Below are 22513 nucleotides of genomic sequence, written 5' to 3'. Positions count from 1 at the left end.
CAGCTGACAGGGAACGGCCTCAATGGAGGATCCCGTGAGAAAGCACACAGGAAGGGAAAGGAGATCCACAAACGTCTCCCAGAGCTAGTGATGAAGCAAAGGACTGTGGGACAGATGCATGGATCCCTAAGTATTGAATAACTGCGTTGATGGTTGACTGAGTGAATTACAGAACACATTTCCAACCTTTGCAGCAAAACTGAACTTGGGAATTTCCAAATCTTTGTGTTTGCACATTGAACACCAAATAGAATAATCTCCACAGCAATGTTTATTTTTAGAGGTTCAAATGACAAGGTCACTGAGGATTTTATAATGGACTAGAGGGAAAGGAGCTCCCTGGGTCTTGAGCTGACTCCTGCATGAGAAGCTGAGTGGGCTCATGTTGTGTTAGGAAGGAGCTCCAGCATCCTCTAGCCAGACCTTTGGGAAGTGATGAGTCACTGGCTGCGGAAAGAGAGAGGACTACAAAGGGTGACATGAGTTTGGGGCTTCTCCTGTCCCCTAACAGATGAACATATCACTGGCTGAAAAGATGCTTGAATCAAATCACACTCCCAGGCTGCTAGTGCAGTGCTTCCTACCAAGAGGAGGTTGTAAATGGTGGTATTCCAACCTCACTGTTGTGTGGAGATGGAGAGGAATAGGGTAGGAGACAACATGTAGAAACCCAACATAAACAGCTGACTTCCTAAATGTCCTTAAAGGCTTCCAGGTTCTCTGACACAAACTGTTGGAAGCTTCTGATTTTAGGATATAGTTGGTGGGTGAGCTTGATATCACGATCTGGTTTCTTCTGGAAGAAACGACACATATCTGCCAATTCCTTTGCCCCCCGAAAGTTCAACTTCTCATAAGCTTCTGGGGTCATCTGTTAATAGCAAAACAGCAGGGAATGTTAGAACCCACATTCAAAATAATTCTGAAAAGATATTTCACTTTGATGATCACACAAATTCACAGCCTAATTCCAAAATCCAATGTCCTTTTCCTATGTGGGGTAACGAACTGACATTTCAGGTCACATTTGATAGGCAATACAAGCTATGTGAAGCTATTTAAGATCTTCAATGATCTCATTTAGCAGAACCAGTCACATCTGTGATGACAAGCTCCTTGGCTGATGATGTCACATCACATATGTGGAGCCTGTAACTACTGAGAAACCTGTAAGATTCAGGAAGCAACATTACTTCCAGCCCCAGGTGTTTATGATAAGGTATTGAGGAACTATGCCACCTTTCATGTGAAAATCACTTCTACATTCACTCTTGGGGTACCCCTGACAGCATTCCAGAACATTTGCGCCCTGCCCCTCCATGCAGTACATGCACCACCCGCCTTGACTCTGGCCCAGCTCCTCCTCACCAGACTGATGCCACACCCATCCTCACTACCCGTATCATAGGTACCTTGTGCCTTCACTCTTTCCATCTCAGCCAAGGAACACTCCCCTCACCTCCTGACCTGACTTATTACTGTCCACCAAATCTACTCCTGAATCCCTTCAGACACTGAATAGATCACTGATTACCTCTCTGGATTATCAAAAACTACTTTGATCTGATCCAATGCAGTCTCTCTAGCCCCCCAGGGGTAAAATCAGAGGTCAGAAACATGGTCCTGAAAAGATGTGTCAGAGGCTCCAGATGTTTAGGTTTCTGAGTAAGACACTTGCATTCCATATGATAGGACCAGGATTCAGTTCCCAGCTCTGCCTGCTTTTCCAGCTTTCAGCTAGTGTGGACCCTGGCCCGAAGGCAATTGTCTGGCTCGGGTAACTGAAATCCTGCCGTTGACTTGATGACCAGACTGATTTCCTGGCTCTGATCCACCTGGGTCAAGGACCCATCTATTTTGATCATCAGCAAAGATGTTTGGGAGATGGGTGCTTGCACTCATTCTCTCCTTCCCTCTTTCCCATTATCTCCTTATCTCTATCTCCATCCCTCTCAAATTATAAAAAGACTCTTTTGTGACACATGCAATCTATATAAAATGAGTTTGGCATATGCTGTTTGTAATAATGCAAAATGAAAGCCCCACATGTCCTATAACAGGGGAATGCTGTGGTGGTGATACCTGTTCCCTAAGAATACTATGCAGTTGGGAAAATTAATGTTTTTATTGTTTTATGTATTGCTTGAATTAGTTTGACTTCTGTCATTCTCATGGCATACATGCTCTATGAAGAGAAGAAGTTTCTTCAGCTCAGTTCCAAGGTCAGAAGCATGGGGCCAGTGCCAGCTTGGCTCTGCTGAAGGATGCGTCATGATGGGAGTACATGTCAGAGGGACCACATGGTGAGTCAGGATCCACAGTGAGGGGAGGCCAGCATTGGTTGTAGAACAACCCCTCTGGTAACAGGCAGTCCCACAAGACAAGCTTACTCCCTTCTGAAGGCAGTACCCAAGGACCTAAGAGATTCATTCCTAGGCCCTACTCCATAACTCCCTAATGCCTCTCAACATTGGCATCCAGCACATGAACCTCTCGGGGGTAGAAAAAAAAAAAACACCAAAACCACAGCAACACCCATGGAAATGCGTCTTCTAACAAGCATCAGGTCAGAGGAGCATCAAAGTTTTCACCCCTGTTCTGCCAAAAACCCCTTAAACATGGCCTCATGCACCAACTATATGCCAGACATCATGGCAACCCCTTTCAATAGATTCTTAACTTCCACAAGGACACCCAAAGCAGACACAATTCTCCCCACTCTGCAAATAAGGAAGCTGAGGCTCAGAAAGGTCAGGAGCCTTGCCCGGGTCAGCCAGCTCTGCTGACCATAGAGGCCAGAAGTGAGAGCTTAGGAGGAGGACTGGAATGGTGCAAGAGGAAGAAACTAGAGCTCAGTCTTCAGATCCTAGGTTCTTTCCATCCGAGTGTAACTTCCCTTTAATGTGCTGATCAGCCTTAAGCCAAAGGAATAAAGCTCCATGCTAGAGCTTCAACCACATCAACCAACACAGACAGACTTGTGGAACTACAGTCCTCCTCAGTGTCTTCGGACAGGCTATGCTCAACCCTGCCTCCACACACCCAAAGCCCTACAGGAACTTCTAAGTTGGCAGGAATGTTAGCACACAGGGTTCCCCAGGATCATGCAATGCCTTCTGAGAACTCACCTTTGCATCTCGGATATCTTTCCCCAAACTCTTGGATAAAATGTCAGCATATTGCTGCATTGTTAGTGCTTCTGCACTGAGGCCCACAGCCTTGCCTATGAACTCCTCTGGAGAATTAAAGATGTTAGAGATGACGACTCCAGCATCAGCAACAGAGATGCTATCAATTGGAACATCCCCCATGGGCAGCTCTAGTTTGTGGGGAAAATAATCAAAATAATATTAGATCACATCCACCAGCCAGATAAAATCAATCACTAAAGCAGAGAGTGTGAGGATGTAATGCTAAAGCCAGTGGCCACAATTATCCCTCTTGGTGCTCCCCACAGAGTTGTACCCTAGTAAATACCTTAATGCTGTGTGCAGAAGAGAGGCCTGAAGAGGGAAGAGAGTTGGGAGGGGTGGGCAGCAGGTATCTGTTTGACTCTCCCTGCAACCTTCCACTTACCCAAGGTGTAGTAATCTCCATCAGAGGCTTTCACAGGTTTCCACCAGTTGGAAAAGTTCTCATAGTAAGCACCCACACGGACACTGGTCATGGGGACACCAATGGACCAGAAGTACTCCTCCACCTCTCCTTTACCATCAAAGTGTGGCACAGCCAATTGGCACCCGGTTAGCTTCTTTACATTCTCCAGGCCGCTGAACACCACATGCTTCAGACCCAGGTGTTTGCTGAGGTCTGCCACCAGCTTCCCCTAAGGGAATAAAATGAAGGCTTCACAGGGGCCCCTATGTTTGCATACAGACAAGCGGGGCAGGTGGTAGGCCCTCCTTTCTCCTTTTGTTATCATCTACATCCACATGGAGAGAAAACACATGTGGCATTGAAACACATTCAATTATGTTCTTAGAGGCCAAATCACCCACCACAATCATCACACATAGAGGCAGGTGCCTGTTATTCATCCTTCCAGGAGCATTGTTTATGGCTAGATCAATAGTGTCTGCTCACAGAGCTGAGACTGAGGTCTTTTGTCCTGGGTTTACATTTATTCTGTATACACACTTTGATTTTCTCTAAAGTTCATCAATATGTGTCTTTCACTTGTTGATTTCTAAATACTCATTACTGATTGATCTCCAGAGTCTTTGCCTGAAATTTGGAACTCCTGTTTCATTCCATTATCCCTCTTCCAAACTAGAGCAATCTCCATTTTTTGAGTAATCCCTATGGCACCTCCCATCTACAAATAAATGAGAGAAATGAGACTCTCAAGCGTGGCACCATGAAAGAATCTCAAATATCCCAGTTCTTGAGATTTGATGTGTGCCATGTAGTATTATTCTCACAACTGAGATACTTTTAGCAAATACCCAAAATATACACATTTCGCAAATAGCACAAGAATGCTGTGAAGTGACCTTCCAACTTTTCTCCAGGGTAAGAGTTTGTCCCTTTCCAAGTAGGTTAGAAATTAGTGGAGACTGCAACAGGAAAGGGCACTGTAGAGATCATTTTTGTTTCTGAGATGAAATAGCTAAAAGTCAGGAACCTTCATAAAGACAAGAGGCTTAGGGCCCGGCACAGTAGCTTAGCTGTTAAAGTCCTCACCTTGAACAATCCCATATGGGTGCCAGTTCTAATTCCAGCAGCCCCACTTCCCACCCAGCTCCCTGCTCGTGGCCTGGGAAAGCAGTTGAGGACGGCCCAAAGCCTTAGCATCCTGCATCCTCATGGGAGACCTGGAGAAAGTTGCTGGCTCCTGATTTTGGATCAGCTCAACTCCAGCCGTTGCAGTCATTTGCGGAGTGAATCAACAGACGGAAGATCATCCTCAGTCTCTCCTCCTCTCTGTATATCTGCCTTTCTGATAAAAATCAATAAATCTTTAACAAAAAAGGGGGCTTAGTGAGCTCCTAACATGCTCAAGAGCCTGCATCTGATGATACCTTCCTGCTGGCAGAGACCCAGTGTGCAGGACATTATCACCCAGCAACACACTGGGAGCACTTGAGGGTCTCCTCTGAAGTCTCTCCTTCTTACAAAATACCAGAAGTCCAAAACAGAGGCTCCAACTTCGTGCCTTTGCTAACCCTTCCAAAGCCCTGTTACCATCACCAGAGCTAGTGTAAACCTCCACCATCTTTACATCTCACAATGGGGATTAGTTTCAGCAAGTGAACACCTGGGAATACATTCAAGTCACAGCAGGCTCAAAGAGCAGAAGGACACAGATAGCAGCTCACCTGACGTACTTCCTTCTCTTGGCTAAGATGCTCCCAAAAGTTGGTCACCAGGAAGGCTCCATAGACACCTTTTAAGGCAGTCACTAAAGACACTTTGTTGTCCAGATCACATTTCATCACCTCAGCACCAAGGTCCTTGAGTGCCAGGGCACTGGGTTTAGTCACATCTCTGGTCAATGCCCTCACTGCAAAATGTTTGGCATCCAAAAGGGCCCTGGCCACAGAGCCCCCCTGAGCACCTGTAGGGTGAGGGAGAAAAGACATGATAATTACCTGGAGGAAAGTTCACTAGGTATTGGTCAGGAAACCCCAGTTTTTTTCCAAGTAGACCTGAGTTTGCACCTCCTTCAGGAAGTAATGCCTGGTCTTCAGGTAGCCCACAGCTTTCAAAGTGGCTTCTTACAGCCTCTTCAGATGTACTGGGCCATCTGCTATGGCTTGAATTCCGTTGTTTCTCTCAAAATTTATGATGATGTATATTATAGGTTGATGGATTAAGGGTAGAGACTTCATCTATATATATAGTGTATAAGTGGTGGGTTGGGAGCCCAGAATGATAGTCTAGCAGCTAAAGTCCTCGCCTTGCACATTCTGGAACTCCATATGATTGCCTGTTCGTGTCCAGTGGCCTTGTTTCTCAACCAGCTACCTACCTGTGGCCTGTAAAAGCAGTCGAGAATGCCCCAAAGCCTTGGGACTCTGCACCTGCATGGGCGACCTGGAAGAAATTCCTGGATTCTGGCTTCAGATCAGCTCCGCTCTGGCCATTGTAGCCACTTGGAGAGTGAATCAGCAGACGGAAGATCTTCCTCTCTGTCTCTCCTCCTCTCTGTATATCTGACTTTCAGATAAAAATAAATGAATCTAAAAAAAGAGATAAAAAAAGACGTGGGTTGGTAGGAGTCTTCTAAGAAATCAAGGGTAAGGGCATCCTATTACAAGGTGGTTCTCATGCAAGCACTTGCTTTTTGGGTTCAAGTTCAACCTAGCCCTCATCTCTCTACAACTCTGCCTTTCAAATAAATTACAAAAATAAATCTTAAAATAAACAGAACAGTTCTCTTTTACTTGTTATTGACTTTTATGGTGGAGTTCTTTTTAAAATTTGTTTCAAACAGAAGTTCCTTGTACATTGTATTTGTGTATCAAATTATCCCACAGTGCCACACAGATATGCATAATTACAATGTATCGATTAAAATAGTAAATAGGTTTGTAACCTATACTTTTTCTAAAATGTGAATCCTGATAGAAGCTTCTTTTATGATATAAAAAAGGAGGTCCACTATGATGACTACATGATAAATCTAAATTTACACAGTCTAAATTATATCTGTTGGGTGTAATGGGTAACCAACACTTCCATTTCTGTATTAGCTGGTATTTTGTCCAGACAGGTAGATGTGTGTGTGTGTGTGTGTGTGTGTGTGTGTTTTCAATTTTAGATCCATGTTCAATTTCTCCATCTGCTCAGGGCCCTGGCATACTCTCTCTCTCTCTTGGTCTCCTACAATGGCTCCCAGGTCTGCATGATGAGAAGCATCAGCAGGAGACCAAGGTAAGAAGAGAGGAATTCTCTCCTTGTCACTACTCTCGCCAGATTATGGTCAACCATCTTGTCCTTTTCTCCTTATTGTTGTTTATCTGCTCCTTACTGCTTTCTCCCCTGCCTGCCTTTATTACATTTCCTCAACTTCTGGATGAGAGTGTATCACTGAAGCCATTAATTATCCCATACTTAGGGCTACTATGCCATTCCTCTGTCTTTATGCAAGGGTCATCCATCAATGTTAGCAGTAAAGTCTGGGCCCGGAGCAATGGCTCAACTGGCTAATCTTCTACCTCCAAGCACCAGGATCCCATATGGGCACTGGTTCATGTCCTGGCTGCTCTACTTTCCAACCAGCTCTCCATTTGTGGCCTAAGAAGGCAGTGGAGGATGGTCCAAAGTCTTGAAACTATGCAACTGGTGGGAGATCTGAAAGAAGCTTCTAATTTCTGGCTTCAAATTGGCTCCGCTCTGGCCATTACAGCCATCTGGAGAGTGAACCAGTGGATGGAAGATCTTTCTCTGTGTCTCTCCTTCCAATGAATTAAATAGATATTTTATAAAAGAAGAGGAAGGAGGAGAGGAAGAGGGAGTCACTTCTTAAAAGATAGGACTCCCCACTCCACCCAACTCCATCACTCAGCCTAGCTATAGGTAACTGCCTAGGTTGCCTTGTACCTAGGCAAGTGCACGCTGCTAGGAGAAAGACAGCAAATAGTTAGCCGGCATTCTGGGTCTGGTTAATGCCAAGTCTGTTAACTATACCACTGGGTCAGCATAGTTGCCTATCTTAATTTTAAAAATATTTTTAAAGATACACAAGAAGTACTATGCTCTAGAACAGCCACAGAAGGTGGGGATCCTACTAGGACACACTATCCTGACCCCAGTCTTGCCACTTCCCCCCATGTGGAGGGGGCAGGAGTTACAGATTGCTCAGGGAAGGAGATCTGGGGACATGTTGGAGTGGGGACCACCAAAGGCATGCTGAACAGGTAAGCAGTGACTTCTGTAGATTTCCAAGGACCAGGCAACTGTGCTCACTGGTAGACCTGGGAACTGAAAAAGTGGTTGGAATAGGGAAACACAAGGGCATGTCTGGATAAGACTAAGGCACCTGCCCACTTGGGAGACCTATGTAGCTGGGCTAAGTAGCATCACCCTCCACTTGCTGGCATACACAAAAACTGGAGCTAGAGATTATGCTTGGCTGGGATAAGCCACAATACTTGCCCGTGAGTGTCTTGGCAGGGAGTAGGCCATGTCAGACTGGGCCACAGCAGATACCACAATGTTAGAGAACCCAATCTGGGGGAAGATTCTGGTATTTGTGGGCTCACCGCTGTGGGACTGTAGCACCCACTAGTTTGCATGAGAGCTAGGAGTGGTGATGGCTACAACACTCATCAGCATATGTGTGGTCTGGGTATGTGGGTAGGCTCTAGATTGGACCAGTTTTTAGCACACGTTGGCTGAGCAAGAACCAGGGCAGGGTGCAAGCTGGGCCCAATTGAGCCACATACCTGCCAATTCATTGGAAGCTGGGGCTGTGCCAGGCTTGGCTAGGCTGCTGAACCCACCAGGGAGAGTTGAGACTCTGGCTGGGCCAGGCTGGCTGAGCCTGCTGGTAAATGCCAAGATAGGTATAGATCATGCCAGGATTGTACAACTGCACCTGCTGGCATGACCAAGACCTGAGGCTGGGAACAGGCCTGGTAGGGGAACTTCAGGGACACCATTGCTTCCACCTTCAGCGTAAGAGCTAGAACTGGGGTTAGATCAGTCCAGGCAGGGCTGTAGCATCTATCGAAAAGTAGATGAGCTTACGCTAGGCCATTGCATTCACTGGTACGTGCAAGAGTTAGAATAAGTCTGGGCCAGCTGAGTTTTGCCACATCATCTGCTAGCAAGTACCAGAACTAGTAAAAGTTATGCCAAGCTGCATCACAGTACCCCCTGGCAGGCTAATGTCCAGGGCTGGGAAAATGCCTGGCAGTGCGTATGAGCAATCTCCTGCTAGATTGTAGCTTCTGCTGTTGAGCACGAGAGCTAGGACCAGGAGCTAAGCAATCTGAGTAAGACAGCAACACCCATCAGCATACATGTGGGCCAGGTATGCTGGGATAGGTCCAGCTAAGTAAGTTGCAGCACGGACCAGCACACGCAAAAACCAGGACTGGGGGCAGGACTGGTGCAGAATATTGGGGGTAATGCTGACTAGGCAGTGGCACCCGCTGGTGTGCATGAGGACCACACCTGTGCAGACTAGGATAGGCTACACTGCTGTACCCAGAGATTCTCCTGAGAAATATGGCTGGGATGGAACTGATGAGGTAGCTGCCCCACTGGTATATGCATAAACTGGTACAAGTAACAAAACAAACCTGACCCTGTACTATAAGCACCAGCACAAAAGAGTCAAGTCAGAAGCCACCTCAGGAGAGGTTCCTTAGGGAACTTCACGACTGGGTCCAAACCCCGGCCATAGGAAAAATCACAACATATGCGATCCAACCTTGGAGTACACGTATTGGGATTGGGCCTCCTCGGTTACTGATGCCAGTGTAGTGGATAGTACGTCCAGATGCATGATGAGAACATGACAGCCAGCCCATGTAGGCCAGCAAAGGACGTCAGCTGCCTCGTCAGGGGATGGAAAGCAGAACATGTTGAATAACTCTCCTAGCAAGCTTTGCAGCAAGTGCCCGGGTCTGTGAATGCACTAACAAAGACTTGGTCAGCCATTAGTCCTTAGAAAATAAATAAATCTCTGCAAGAACTGTCAAAAACAACCAAATAATACCCTTGGAACGTTCTTCTCTGCATTAGGATCTCTAAGGTACCAACAAATGACCGTCCCCAACCCCTGAATGCTAATGTAGTTTGACAAGAAGGGCCCCACCACCCCCACCCCTGGCAGACACAGACGACAAAAAAAAAAAAAAAAAGAAAGAAATGATACCTTTGTCCTACCCACCTTCCTCCATGCCTTGACCATCTCCACCCTAATCAGAGGCCCACATGGGTGTGTATGCCTCTCAACTATGCAAATACTATCAAAAATAAGATTTTATATTAAAACAAAAGATAGGGACTCTTAGTGTATGATTCTGGATTGCTGAAAAAGTCTAGCAACAGAAAGACAACCAGACCATTGAGGAAAAAAGAAAAGAGATACCTTATGGCAAAAGGAAGAGACAAAGAGGTGACACCCTACTCTGAGGTATTTCTGAACAGGTTTTCATTTGCCATCCACAAGGAGAGAAAGTCAGAACATATGGATACTGTTTTGTCTGCAGTTGGGAAAACCTGCTAGAGTACAAACACTAGAATTTAGAAAGCCAACAGCAAATTTTGCTCTAATATCAAACAAGAAGTCATCAAAATGCTTACATCAGTCCAGATGTTGAGAGTTCTGAGAAGAAGAATGCTAAGATGATTTTGGATATTGAGAAAGAAGCACAGCACTTGATTCATCCATCTCCCAGCTATTATTTAAAGAACAAACGCTTTGGCGAGTTGAAGTGCATTTGCAAATTATCAGCCATCAGTTGGAGAAGCTCCCTAACCAGGAAGGAGAAGACCAGTCTACTGTGATATGCCTACAGATAGACTAGTCTCACAGCAGTTTTCAGAACAGCTAGTAAGTCCCCCATAACAAGTGCCTGGATTCAATTCCTGACCCAGCTCCTCATTCCAGCATCCTGATACTGTGGATCGCAGAAGGCAGAAGTCACTGGCTCCAGTCTTTGAGTTCCTGCACCTTCATGGGAAATCTGGATGGCATGTCCAGCTCCTTGCTTCAGCCTCAGCCCAGCACCAGTCCTTGCAGGTGTTTAGGGTGTGAGGCAGTAGGTGCGATTGGTCTCTTTCTCTCTACTCTCTGTTTCTCGGTAAATGTTTTTGAAATAACTCCTATATTTAAAAACAAATATGGGTAAATTAGCTTCATGCTACTATATATTCTCCCCTCCACTGGTTTATTCCACAAATGCCTGCAACAGTTGGAGATGAACCAGGTCAAAACCAGGAGCTGAGAATTTGATATACGTCTCCCACAAGGGTGACAGAGACTAAATACTTAAGCCTCCAAGATTGCACACTAACAGGAAGCAAGAGTCAGGATGAGAGCCAGTACTCAAACCTCAGCACTCTGATAAGGGATGTGGGTGCTCCAAGAGGATCTTTTCTTTTTACATTTCTTTCATATTCATTTATTTTTATTGGAAAGGCAGATTTACAGAGAGGAGAGACAGAAGATCTGCATCCACTGATTCACTCTTTTTTTTTTTTATATTGGAAAGGCAGATATACAGAGAGGATGAGAGACAGAGGAAGATCTTTCCATATGATGGTTCATTCCCCAAGTGACTGCAACAGCCGGAGCTGAGCCAGTCCAAAGCCGGGAGCCAGGAGCCTTCCGGGTCTCCCACGCGGGTGCAGGGTCCCAAGGCTTTGGGCTGTCCTCGACTGCTTTCCCAGACCACAAGCAGGGAGCTGGATGGGAAACAGGGCTGCCGGGATTAGAACCAGCAACCATATGGGATCCCAACGCGTGCAAGGCAAGGACCTTAACCACTACGCTATTGCGCCGGGCCCACTGATTCACTCCTTAAGTAGCTGCAACAGCCAGAGCTCAGCCAATCTGAAGCCAGGAGCCAGGAGCCTCTTCTGGGTCTGCCACGCGGGTGCAGGATCCTAAGGCTTTGTGCCACCTTCAACTGCTTTCCCAGGCTACAGGCAGGGAGCTGGAAGGGAAGCTAGACAGCCAGGATACGAACCAGCATCCATATGGGTATTGGCACATACAAGGTGAGTACTTCAGCCACTGGGGCCCCCAAGCAGGATCTTAAACACTAGAGCAGATACTCATAACTACCACCTCCTCTTGGAACAACGCTTTTCTTCTTTCTTCCATTTACTATTTTTTTTTCTGTTACTCATTTTTTCATTTCACTATTTTCTCTTATATGCACAATAATGGGGTCTGAGAATTTCAAAGTCATTGTTACAGAGAGAGAAAAGGGGAGACTAAGAGATCTTTCATAGCGTGACTCACTTCCCAGATGGCTGCAACAGCCAGAGCTGTGCCAATCTGAAACCAGGGGTTTCTTCCAGTTCTCCCACGTGGATGCAGATGTCTAAGCATCTGGGCCATCCTCCACTGCCATCCCAGGCACATTAGTAGGGATCTGGGCCAGAAGTGGAGCAACTGGGACTCTAATCAGTGCCTACCTGGAATGTCTGCACAGTAAGTGGCAACCTAACTTGCTATGCCACAATGCATGCACTAATCAGCGACCACCTTGACCTCTACCTTTAGAACCTGTGTGGAAGCTTCCTACTCTACATAACCCCCCTGTTACCATGGCATAAGCCTACTTACTATGTTGCCAGGTTTAATTTATGGCTGTACTCCAAACAGGTTTCCCTGCTAAAGCCCTGGCTTCCCCAGTCTATTAAAACACAACAGCAGCTGAAGTGATCTTTTTGACAAGAAAATGATGTCATTCAACCATTCTATGGTTTCACAACTTCAAAACACTAAAGACAAAAAACCTATCCTTCCTATTACTTCAATGCTTCACACAGTAACCCTGTGTCCCATTGCCTTCATATAGATAAATAGGGCCTGGCACAATAGCCTAGTGGCTAAAATCCTCACCTTGGATGTGCTGGGATCCCATATGGGTGCCGGTTTGTGTTCCAGCTGCTCCACTTCCAGTTCAGCTCCCTACTTGTGGCCTTTTAACTCAAAGCAGTTTTTCCTTCAAAAGAAACAGCATGTCTCAAAGCCTTGGAACCCTGTACCTGAGTGGGAAAAAGCTCCTGGTTCCTGGTTTCAGATTTCCTCAACACCAGCCATTGTGGCCACTTAGGGAGTGAACCAGCAGACAGAAGATCTTTCCCTCTCTGTAAATCTGCTTTCCATTAAAAATAAGTAGATGGATAGATAGATAGATAGATAGATGATAGATAGATAGATAGATAGATAGATAGATAGATAGATAGATAGATAGATATTTTGAAGATCAGTTCCATACCTGTGTGTCAGTTTTTGGGAAGTTACTTTCCTCTCCTCCCTGCTCTAGCTTCTCCCTTCCTCCAGTCCCTGTCCTCACAGAGCTTGCATGCTAGTGTGGGGAGACAGAGAGAGAAAGTTGCAGAAGTCAGGTGGGGAAAGAAGCCACGGCACAGCCAGGCAGGAACAGAGTGGCCACTTTTGATAAGGAGATCTGGAGAGAGTGAGCATGACTGCTGAGTACAGCCCTCAGCAATAGGAGGAGAAAGCAGGTGGGTGACCAGGGAAGAAGCACGGGCTCCTGACTTGGGGAGCTGAACACCATTCGCAAGGGGAGTGTGGAAGGGCCTGGAAAGCTCTGCTTCCCCCCTCCTTCCCCAGACTTGGCATTTTCTGAGAAAAAAATGGGGAGAGGAGGTGCCAGAGGGCTTTTAGCCCAAGTGGGACATGATTTGACAGCCTCCAGTGGGCCAACAAGAAGAGGATGACAGGAGAAGAGATGGAAGGAGAAAGTCTGATTACATTCTGTAGTGATGGCCCTGGTGGTGGGAGACGAGTCTTCCAGGGAAGGGAGAGCAGATGGAGAAGCTGCAGTACACCCTCCTATTCCCACACCCTCTGTTCTCCTTCTAGAACCACAGGACTGGTGAGCAGACTGCAGCTATACCCTGCATGCCCAGGGCCTTCTCACACTGCCTCCTCATGCTTACCAGGAAGCCAGTAGAGAAAAGGCATCAAACAGCTTGATGCCGAAGTGAGATACTCCAACAAGTCAGCCCCTGGTTGCGAGAGAGAAAAGTGGTCCATGACCTGTTGAAATAATTTCTGAGAAATTGAGTTAAAACATCCTGTCTCTGATGGCATCAATGACTGAAGCCTGAAGCATCCAGCATGTTTCTGAATCCCCTCCAAAGGGCTTTCTTCAAGCTACACTTGCGAACTCTGAAGATAAAAAACAGTGACTTGGAGGATGAGCAAAGTGAGCATGCATTTGAAAAGCCTTCCTACCTGTTGCTCCAAACACGGCAATCACTTTCTTGCTGGCCATGTTCCCAGACGAAGGAGGAGTTGGAGGACTTTCCTCAGCACAGCAACAGCAACTGCAATGCAGCTGTGTTTCTTGCATGAGAATTATAAAGTTGTTCTGATAACCACACCCCTTAAAATTCTTTATCTGTAACACTCACTGATAACTACCAGCTGGATTAGTCATTATGACTCTTCAGATTTCTGTATGATAATTTATCTTTTCATTTACTCATTGAGTAAATGTGTATTGGGGCCTGCAAATGGCTCAATTGGTTAATCATCCACCTCTAAGTGCCAGGATGCCATATGGGATCCTGGGACCAGCTCATGTCCCTGCTACTTCACTTCGTTTTTTGTTTTTCGTTTGTTTTGTTTTTTGTTAGATTTGTTTATTTTTGTTGGAAAGGCAGATATACAGAGAGGAGGAGAGACAGAGAGGAACAATTTCCATCCGTTGATTCACTCCCCAAGTGGCCGCAATGGCTGGTGCTGTGCCAATCTGAAGCCAGGAGCCCGCAGGCTTTTCCGGGTCTCCCATGCAGATGCAGGGCCCCAAGGCTTTGGGCGGTCCTCGACTGCTTTTCCAGGCCACAAGCAGGGAGCTGGATGGCAAGCAGGGCTGCCAGGATTAGAACCAGTGCCCATATGGGTTCCCAGCACATGCAAGGTGAGGACTTTAGCCACTAGGCTACCACCGGGTGCTGGGGTCCGTGCAGTAGGTATGGATGGCATGAAGGTGTGAAGAGAACAGCTTCCCTGCTTGGCAGGGCCCAGGGGAGCTTCCAGCTGTTTGGCAGGGCCCAGCGGATTTCTCTCTGAGCACCTTGACACTGTTTCACCCCCTGTTTGCATGGACACTCAAGCACCCCACTAAGAATTCTATAATCTATTGAGGCATTGTTGTTTGCCCCTGTGAGATGGCTTTTGCAACCGATGTGAGCTTGAGAGTTAATGTCACTGATAATGTCTTGGTGAGTGGGCCTTTGACAATTTACACATAGGAGCACAATTAAGCCCATGCCGTTTCTGGACACCTTATTGTGTGCTAACCATTGCCTCAGAATCTGGCCCAGACATGTAGCACACCTTCTGGGACAGGGCTTGATAAATATACTAAATATTAACGCAAGTGATGGGAGTGAGAGCTGAAACTGCTATGGTAATAAATATAATTATTGTTATCTCATAGGCTAGCCTGTCTTCGCAATTTTTTGGAGCATAGAAAATGTAACTGTTTTAGCTGCTTTTACAATTTTTAGCTAGAGCAATTAAGGATGCTTTTATTAAGGAAATATGCTTTTAATTATTATTTTATTGTTTATGGGGTTGTAGAGCCTATAGTTGTAAGGGGATTTAATATTTGAAACTTTTGTCTTAGATTTTATGTTTTTTCCCTGGTAACCTATTTTCCCATCAAATAATGAGTAAATTATAGAAATAGAAATGTGGTAGGAATGTAATACTGATTAGCAGGTAATCGCATGTGACTTGGCCTTAGAGTCCTGGCTGTCGCTCCATGACTACTACTGAAGAGTGAATAATGGCTTGCTTTGAAGAATAAGAATATAGTATTTTGCAGAATTATCTTTAGGGGCACCTGCTTAGCCGTGAAGTGCAGACGGAATGACCAAATGTCTGTACATGCCCTCTTAGTCTTGAAGTAAAAATAGAAGAGTTAGTTGTTTGTGTAGAGGCTTGTAATGTGTCTGAGTAAATAAAAAGGACAGCTTCTTGAGCCGTAGCAAGAGCGCAAGAAGTGACAGTGTCTGTGTCTTTCTTTATCGCCGACTCCACACACCCTTCCCGAGCTCTGAACTCGGCTGGAGCTGGACTCCGGCAACCTAGCCCGCTACTCCACTTGCTAACCAGCTCCCTACTTGTGGCCTGGGAAAGCAGCAGAGGCTGGCCAAGCAGAAGATAGCACCCACTTGGGAAACAAGGGAAAAGTTCCTCTCTCCTGGCTTTAGATCAGCTCAACTCTGGCCATTGCGGCCATTTGGGGAGTGAACCAGCAGATGGAAGATCTTTGTCTCTCCTTTCCATAAATCTGCCTTTCCAATTAAAATAAGATTAGTTTTCTAAAAAAGATTTATTTATTATAATAACTAATAATTAGTTACAGAAAGAGAAGGAGATTAGAGGGAGAGAGATCTTCCATTCCCCAAATGACCACAATGAACAGAGTTGGGCCAGTCCTAAGTCAGTGAGTACAAAGGTCTAAACATTTGGACCATCCTACTGCCCTCTGAGGCCTTTATCAAGGGTTGGAAGTAGAGCAGCCAAGACTGAAATCTATGCCCTATGGAATGCCAGCACTGCACATGGAGGCTGAGCTTACTATACCATAACACTGCCCCATCAAGTATATCCTTAAAGCCACAGTTCTACTCTGTAAATCTTCCTTTCCAATAAAATAATAAATAACAATAAAAATAAAACACACAGTTCTATGACCATGGACTGTTGTCTAGCTGAGGGCCCTTGCCAGCAGGCCTGAACTTGGTCTTGGACTTTTGCCAACTCAAGCACCATTGCTTGCAGAGTTTGACTTTGGTCTCTGGCGTCAGCAGTCTGTGAACTGTCTTCAGACACAATCTGCCTTACTCTTCCTTATCAACTCATGTTGATATTATTATTACTTTTTCCTTTTTTTATAAACTGCCTGCAGCATCAGCTTTTACTAGCAAAACTCCCAGTATAATTAAGATGGCATTTCAGGACTGACATGGTGGCTTAACAGAAAAATCCTGTACCAGCAAACACCAGCATTCTATATGGGTGCCTTTCACATCTCAGTTTCTCCACTTTCCATCCAGTTCAAACCGTATGACCCAGCAAAGCAGGAGAGGATGATCCAAGTCCTTGGAACCCTGTACCCATGTGGCAGACCCAGAGGAGGTTGCTGGCACCCAGCTGCAGATCAGCTCAGCTCTGGGCATTGCCACAGTTTGAGAAATGAGCCAGTGTGTAGAAGACCAGTTCCCATCCCTGCTTGTGGCCTGGGAAAGCAATCAAGGACAGCTGAAAGCCTTGGGATCCTTCACCCACCTGGGAGACCTAGAAGAGGCTCCTGGCTTTGGATCAGCTCAGCTCCAGCCTCTGCGGCCACTTGGGGAGTGAATCAACGGACAGAAGATCTTCCTCTCTGTCTTCTCCTCTCTGTATATCTGTCTTTCCAATGAAAATAAATAAATCACGGGCCCAGCAGCGTGGCCTAATGGCTAAAGTCCTCGCCTTGAACACACCGGGATCCCATTAGGGGGGCCGGTTCTAATCCCAGCTGCTCCACTTCCCATCCAGCTCCCTGCTTGTGGCTTGGGAAAACAGTCAAGGACAGTCTGAAGCCTTGGGACCCTGTACCCATGTGGGAGACCTGGAGGAGGTTCCTGGCTCCTGGTTTCGGATTGACACAGCACCAGCCATTGTGGTCACTTGGGGAGTGAATCATCCGACAGAAGATCTTCCTCTCTGTCCCTCCTCCTCTGTGTATATCTGACTTTGCAATAAAAATAAAATAAATCTTTAAAATAAATAAATAAATCTTTTTTTTAAAAAAAGAGGGGAAAAGGCATCAAGGAAAGGAACCAACCTTGGTTTATGCCTTACACGAAAGAATTTCCATATGGACAAATCAGTGAGCAAAGCAAGGTTTTTTAAAGTCAGGAAACCTCCTGCCACAGAAGTCAGGAGGGGGACTCCAAACAAGGAAAACCCAAGAGAATCATCAAAGTGGTGTTTTTGAAACACTGCCACAGGCAGTTTGAAAAAAATAATAAAATGGATTTTTTAACAATGACAGCATGATCTGATCAGGAAGAGCAGGGAGCAGGGCAGACTATGCCTGAAATCTGGAGTTCACAGGCTGCTGGTGCCAGAGACCAAGGTAAATCATGCTGGCAATACTCTACGAGTGGGCAAAAAGTCCAAGACCAAGCTCAGGGTGTGCAGGCAAGGATCTGCAGTTGGCAATGGTCCAAGCCCACAGTACCCTGTGCGTTAAGATATCCTTGAGACAGTCACACACTGACTTCTGTACTTGCATTTCCACTGTTGCTTCCTGATCATCCAGTTGTATGGTAAACATAAGTCAAAAGTGTAGAATTACAGCTGTGAATCAGCCAGAGAGCAGGGTCAAAGCCCATCAGAAGGCAGAATAATAATCCTGGGCCCAGTGTGGTGGCTCAGAAGCTAAATCATCACTTTGCAAGTGCCAGTATCCCATATGGGTTCCCATTCGTGTCCTGGCTCCTCCGCTTCCCATCCAGCTCCCTGCTTATACCCCGGGGAAAGCAGTGGAGGATGACGCAAAGCCTTGGGACCCTGCACCCAAATGGGAGACCCAGAAGAAGCTCCTGGCTTCTGCTTATCTCTGACTTTTGTGGCCACTTGGAGAGTAAATCAGGATGGAAGAACTTTCTGTCGCTCCTTCTGTCTGTAAAATCTGCCTTTCCAGTGAAACTAGATCTTAAAAAAAAAAAAAGAAGAATCCTGTGTAGCTTGTACATAATAAAACAAAATGCCATCCGAAGTGTGTGACCAGTAACTTTTTCCTAATCTCTTGATAAAACCAGAAACTCAGAGGAGTGAAATGGCACTTTTGTCTTGTTAAAAACATCTTCTGGGCAGAAGTAAGCCTCTTATACACTTTTAAACTTCCTCTTTTCTCATTCCAACAGGGCCCTCACTCTATTATCACATCTAGCAATCACACTGTTATCTTCCTTACTCAAACAAGAAAACATTTACAAGGGTCATGTGAATGAATCTTTAGCCAGGCAAGTAGAACAAGAGGTAAAGCCAGGGTTGCAATCTAGTTCTTATTTCTCTCTGGCTACAAGAATTTGTGTTCTTTCTAATGAACATGTGGTCCTCTGTTTTCATAACCATTCAAGAACTTCCCAGCAGTGTAACACATTTAAGTTCAATTACTGATGTTCTAAAAGTCACTTGGAACCAGTGTGAGCTGGGACTGGGGCAGACAGAGCTGGGCTACAGCACCCACTAGCAAATGCCAAAGTGGGATGGGCCATGCCAGATCAGGCACCCACCTGATCTGTGAGACCTGGGAAGGGAGGTAGTGAACCCAGAATTAGGGCTGTGGGGGCACCCTTACAAGGCCACTGTTCCTCTGGAGAGTGTAAGAGCTGGGACAGGGGCAGACCAGTCTAGGCAGGTTTATAACACCTATTGGCTTGCATGTGAGCGGGGTTGGGGGAGCGCCAGACTGGCCTAAGCAGTGGTATCCACTGATATATGCATTATCCAGAGTAAGTATAGGCTAGCTAGGCTTTGCCACAGCATCAGCTGGCAAGTGCTAGGACTGGGGGCAAGTCTTGCTGATCTCGACTGAAGAACCACCTGGAAAGTGCAAGATCTGGGCTGGAAGCAGGCCTAGTAGGAAAACTGTTGGCACCTCTCTGATGGGCTGCAACTCTCATGCACACCAACTCTCATGCACTGGTGTGCATGAGAACTAGGGCTGGGGGTAGATCTGGCTGGTCAAGTGATAGCACCTGCCAGCATAAGTATAGGCTGTATATTAGGGTCAGAGGGGCTGAGCTAGGCTGTAGCACCCATTGACATGCATGAGAGCTGAATGGTATGCAGGATAAAAAGGACTAGTGTGCTGCACATGCCATCATGAACAGGAACCAGGACTGAGGACAGGACCGATGGGGGTTATTGAGGGGTCACTCTGACTGGGCTGCAGTTCCTGCTGGTGTATATGAGGGCTAAGAGTGTGGTGGGTAGAGTTTGGCTGGGCTACAGCATCCATTGGTTTACATAAGAGATAGCGCTGGAAACAGAACTGACCCAGCAACTATAACCACCAGTATGTATGTAGGTTGATGTGGATGACAGACTAAGCCTGACCCCACACTATTGAGCACACACAGTAGTCAGGTCTGGGGTCACCTCAAATGAAGTTTCTTTGGAGATCCCTCAGCTAGACTCCTGGACTCAGAACTCAAATTACAGGGAAGATAATAAAATCTGTAGTCTGACTGCGGAGTGCATGAGTCAGAACTGGGCTTCCTCAATTGCTAAAGACAGAGCAGTGGACAGCATGCCCAGATGCACATGGGAGATACAGCAGTCCACTGGGGCCTACAGAGGACATATAGTCTCACAGTAGAGGATGGAGGGCAAAACAAATCGGACAACTCTCCTAGCTAAGCATGGACAGCAAGTATTTGGGCAAGTGGAGACTGTAGAGTGGATTATGTCAGCCATTAGACCTTGCAAGGATTTCCTCAATCTTGGAGCAACAAAATTCTAAAAACCTCAGAACTCAGTTTTGAGAATTGAGAATTTTGAGAATTCTCAAAATTTTCAGAACTATCAAAATCACTTGAGCAGTACTCTCGGAGAATGTTCCATATCAGGGACCCTGAGATCACATCAGGTGACTGTCCCCCAGTTCCCGGGTACTGATACGGCTAGGATTCTGGGTGCAACCTTTTCTTTTCGCTCTCTCTTTCCGCCAAAAACAGGAAGAAGAAACAAAATTGGAAAAAAAATCATTTAATCCAATTTTTCATAGTAATTGAGCCTTCCCATCGTAATCAATAATCCACATGGGCTTGCATCCTTTGAACTATGTAATCAAAATTAAATTTTTTTAAAAATTAGAATTGATGAAAAGAAAATAAAATTGGCTGTGATTTTCCCCCCAAACTCCCACCCCCCAACAGAGTTTTCCCAATTTACTACATTAGTGTAGTTCTTCATAAGGAATCATAATTCTATTAGTCTCTTATTTAAGTGCACCCCTACATTGTTGGTACAGACAATATCAGACAGTCCAGCATCCCATTGTCTACACATGTCCAGCAGTTTCATTGGGATTCCAAGCACTCTCCATACTGATTTCCACAGTGGTTGTACTAGCCTGAACTCCCACCAGCAGTAAAGGAGGTTGCCTTTCTCCCCACATCCACACCAGCAGGTGTTGTTAGTTGAGTTCTGAATGTAGGCCAGTCTCACTGGAGTTAGGTGGTACCTCAACGTGGTTTTCATTTGTATCTCTCTGATGGTTAGGGAGCCAAAATTGATTATTTAAAATTAAAATCATCAAAAATAAATTTTTAAGTAAAAGTCACTTGGAAAGAAGCTGTGTAAAGGGACAAAATCAAAGAAGCTAATTATGAAAGCCTTGCTATTGTAGTTTAAATAGGAACTAGAATCATACAGATGAACAACAAAGATACACCTGGCAAAGGGCAACACTTCATGATCTATTGATTGCTTTAAGCAAAAGGGATGCATGTTGTGGCACAGTGGGTTCAGCTTCCACATGGGAAACCCACATCCCATATATGAGTCTATTTATGCTGCTGAGCCAGCTCCCTGCTACTGTGCCCTTGGGAAGTAGTAGATGATGGCTCAGGTACTTAGGTACCTGCCACCATGTGGAAGACATGACATTTCTTGGTCCTGGCTTCAGCCTGACTCATTCATGGCTACTGTGGACATATGGGGAATGAACACAAGATTCTCTCTCTCTCTCTCTCTCATAAAAAATATGCACTTTTATCTGTTCCTTTTATTTACTCCTCGAGATAATCTGCTATCTTGAGGAATCAAGTTAAAATTAACAGCATGGGAACCTGGCGCAATCGCTCAATGGCTAAATCCTCACCTAGAATGTGCCAAGATCCCATATGGGCAACGGTTCATGTCCCAGCTATTCCACTTCCAATCCAGCTCTGTGCTTATGGCCTGGGAAAACAGCAGAAGATGACACAAGTCCTTGGCACCCTGCACCTGTGTGGGACACCTGGAAGACGTTTCTGGCTCCTGGCTTCAAATGAGCTCAGCTCTGCCATTGCAGCCGTTTGGAGAGTGAACCAGCAAATGGAGGGTCTTTCTGTCTCCTTGTCTCTGTAGATTTCATCTGCCTTTCCAATAAAAATAAATAGGTCTTTAAAAACAATACCAAGTGTCTTTTCTGCATTGAGGAAAAGAACAAAGAGGAAAATTAACCTCAAACACACACACACACACACAAAAAAAAACATATATGCATGAAAACATCAGTAAGTGTTTTGACCTGGCAGTCCACCTCAAGGAATGAGTGCTGTTTATAACTTGTATTTTCAGCTCCTTATTGTTATATTTGTTTATAGTCAGCAGCACCTCCACTAATCAATTCCTCTTCCATTGAAATAACTGAGAATTGATCCAAATCTCTGTTGTTAAGGGATTGGAATTCTTTGTGGAATTCAACTATGTCCTCAGTCACACGTGCCTGTAGTGTTCCTGTAGTCTTTCATGAGTTTCTACTAGCAGACACAATGGTACTAGTCAACAACCTACTAGGCATTATACCTTTTTCTGGGAAGTACAACTGTTCGTCCTTTCAGGAACTTTACTAAGACGTGGCTGCTTTGTGTTTTCACAGAGTTCTTCTCCCACCTCCTGGTACACTGCCATGGCATCTAGCATACCTGAATCTTGCCCTATCCTTATAGTATCATCTCATTCATCTAGTAGACCAGTGTGTGATAGGCTATGAATTGATGAAATAATAAAAATTCTTAACCAGAATGTGAGAAAATGAAGGCACATTATTGTCCTTTCTATAATATATTA

At 45.5% G+C, this 22513-nt stretch overlaps 1 protein-coding gene across 1 annotated transcript; it reads right to left on the bottom strand.

Moving 5' to 3' along the window:
* Window positions 1-253: 253 nt before the first annotated feature.
* LOC101521034 (nmrA-like family domain-containing protein 1) lies at window positions 254-13957 on the bottom strand. Its single transcript, XM_004577721.2, has 5 exons — window positions 13898-13957; window positions 5319-5557; window positions 3577-3826; window positions 3129-3319; window positions 254-871 (listed from the first exon to the last, which is right to left on the bottom strand). The coding sequence occupies exons 1-5, from the start codon at window positions 13935-13937 to the stop codon at window positions 692-694; spliced, it is 900 nt and encodes a 299-aa protein (XP_004577778.2). The 5' UTR covers window positions 13938-13957; the 3' UTR covers window positions 254-691.
* Between the last annotated feature and the right edge of the window lie 8556 nt (window positions 13958-22513).

Source organism: Ochotona princeps, chromosome 3 (genome assembly GCF_030435755.1).
Source record: "Ochotona princeps isolate mOchPri1 chromosome 3, mOchPri1.hap1, whole genome shotgun sequence".
NCBI classification, from domain to species: Eukaryota; Metazoa; Chordata; class Mammalia; order Lagomorpha; family Ochotonidae; genus Ochotona; species Ochotona princeps.
Note: the sequence above shows the minus strand (reverse complement) of the source record. Positions and strands in the feature narration are given on the sequence as shown.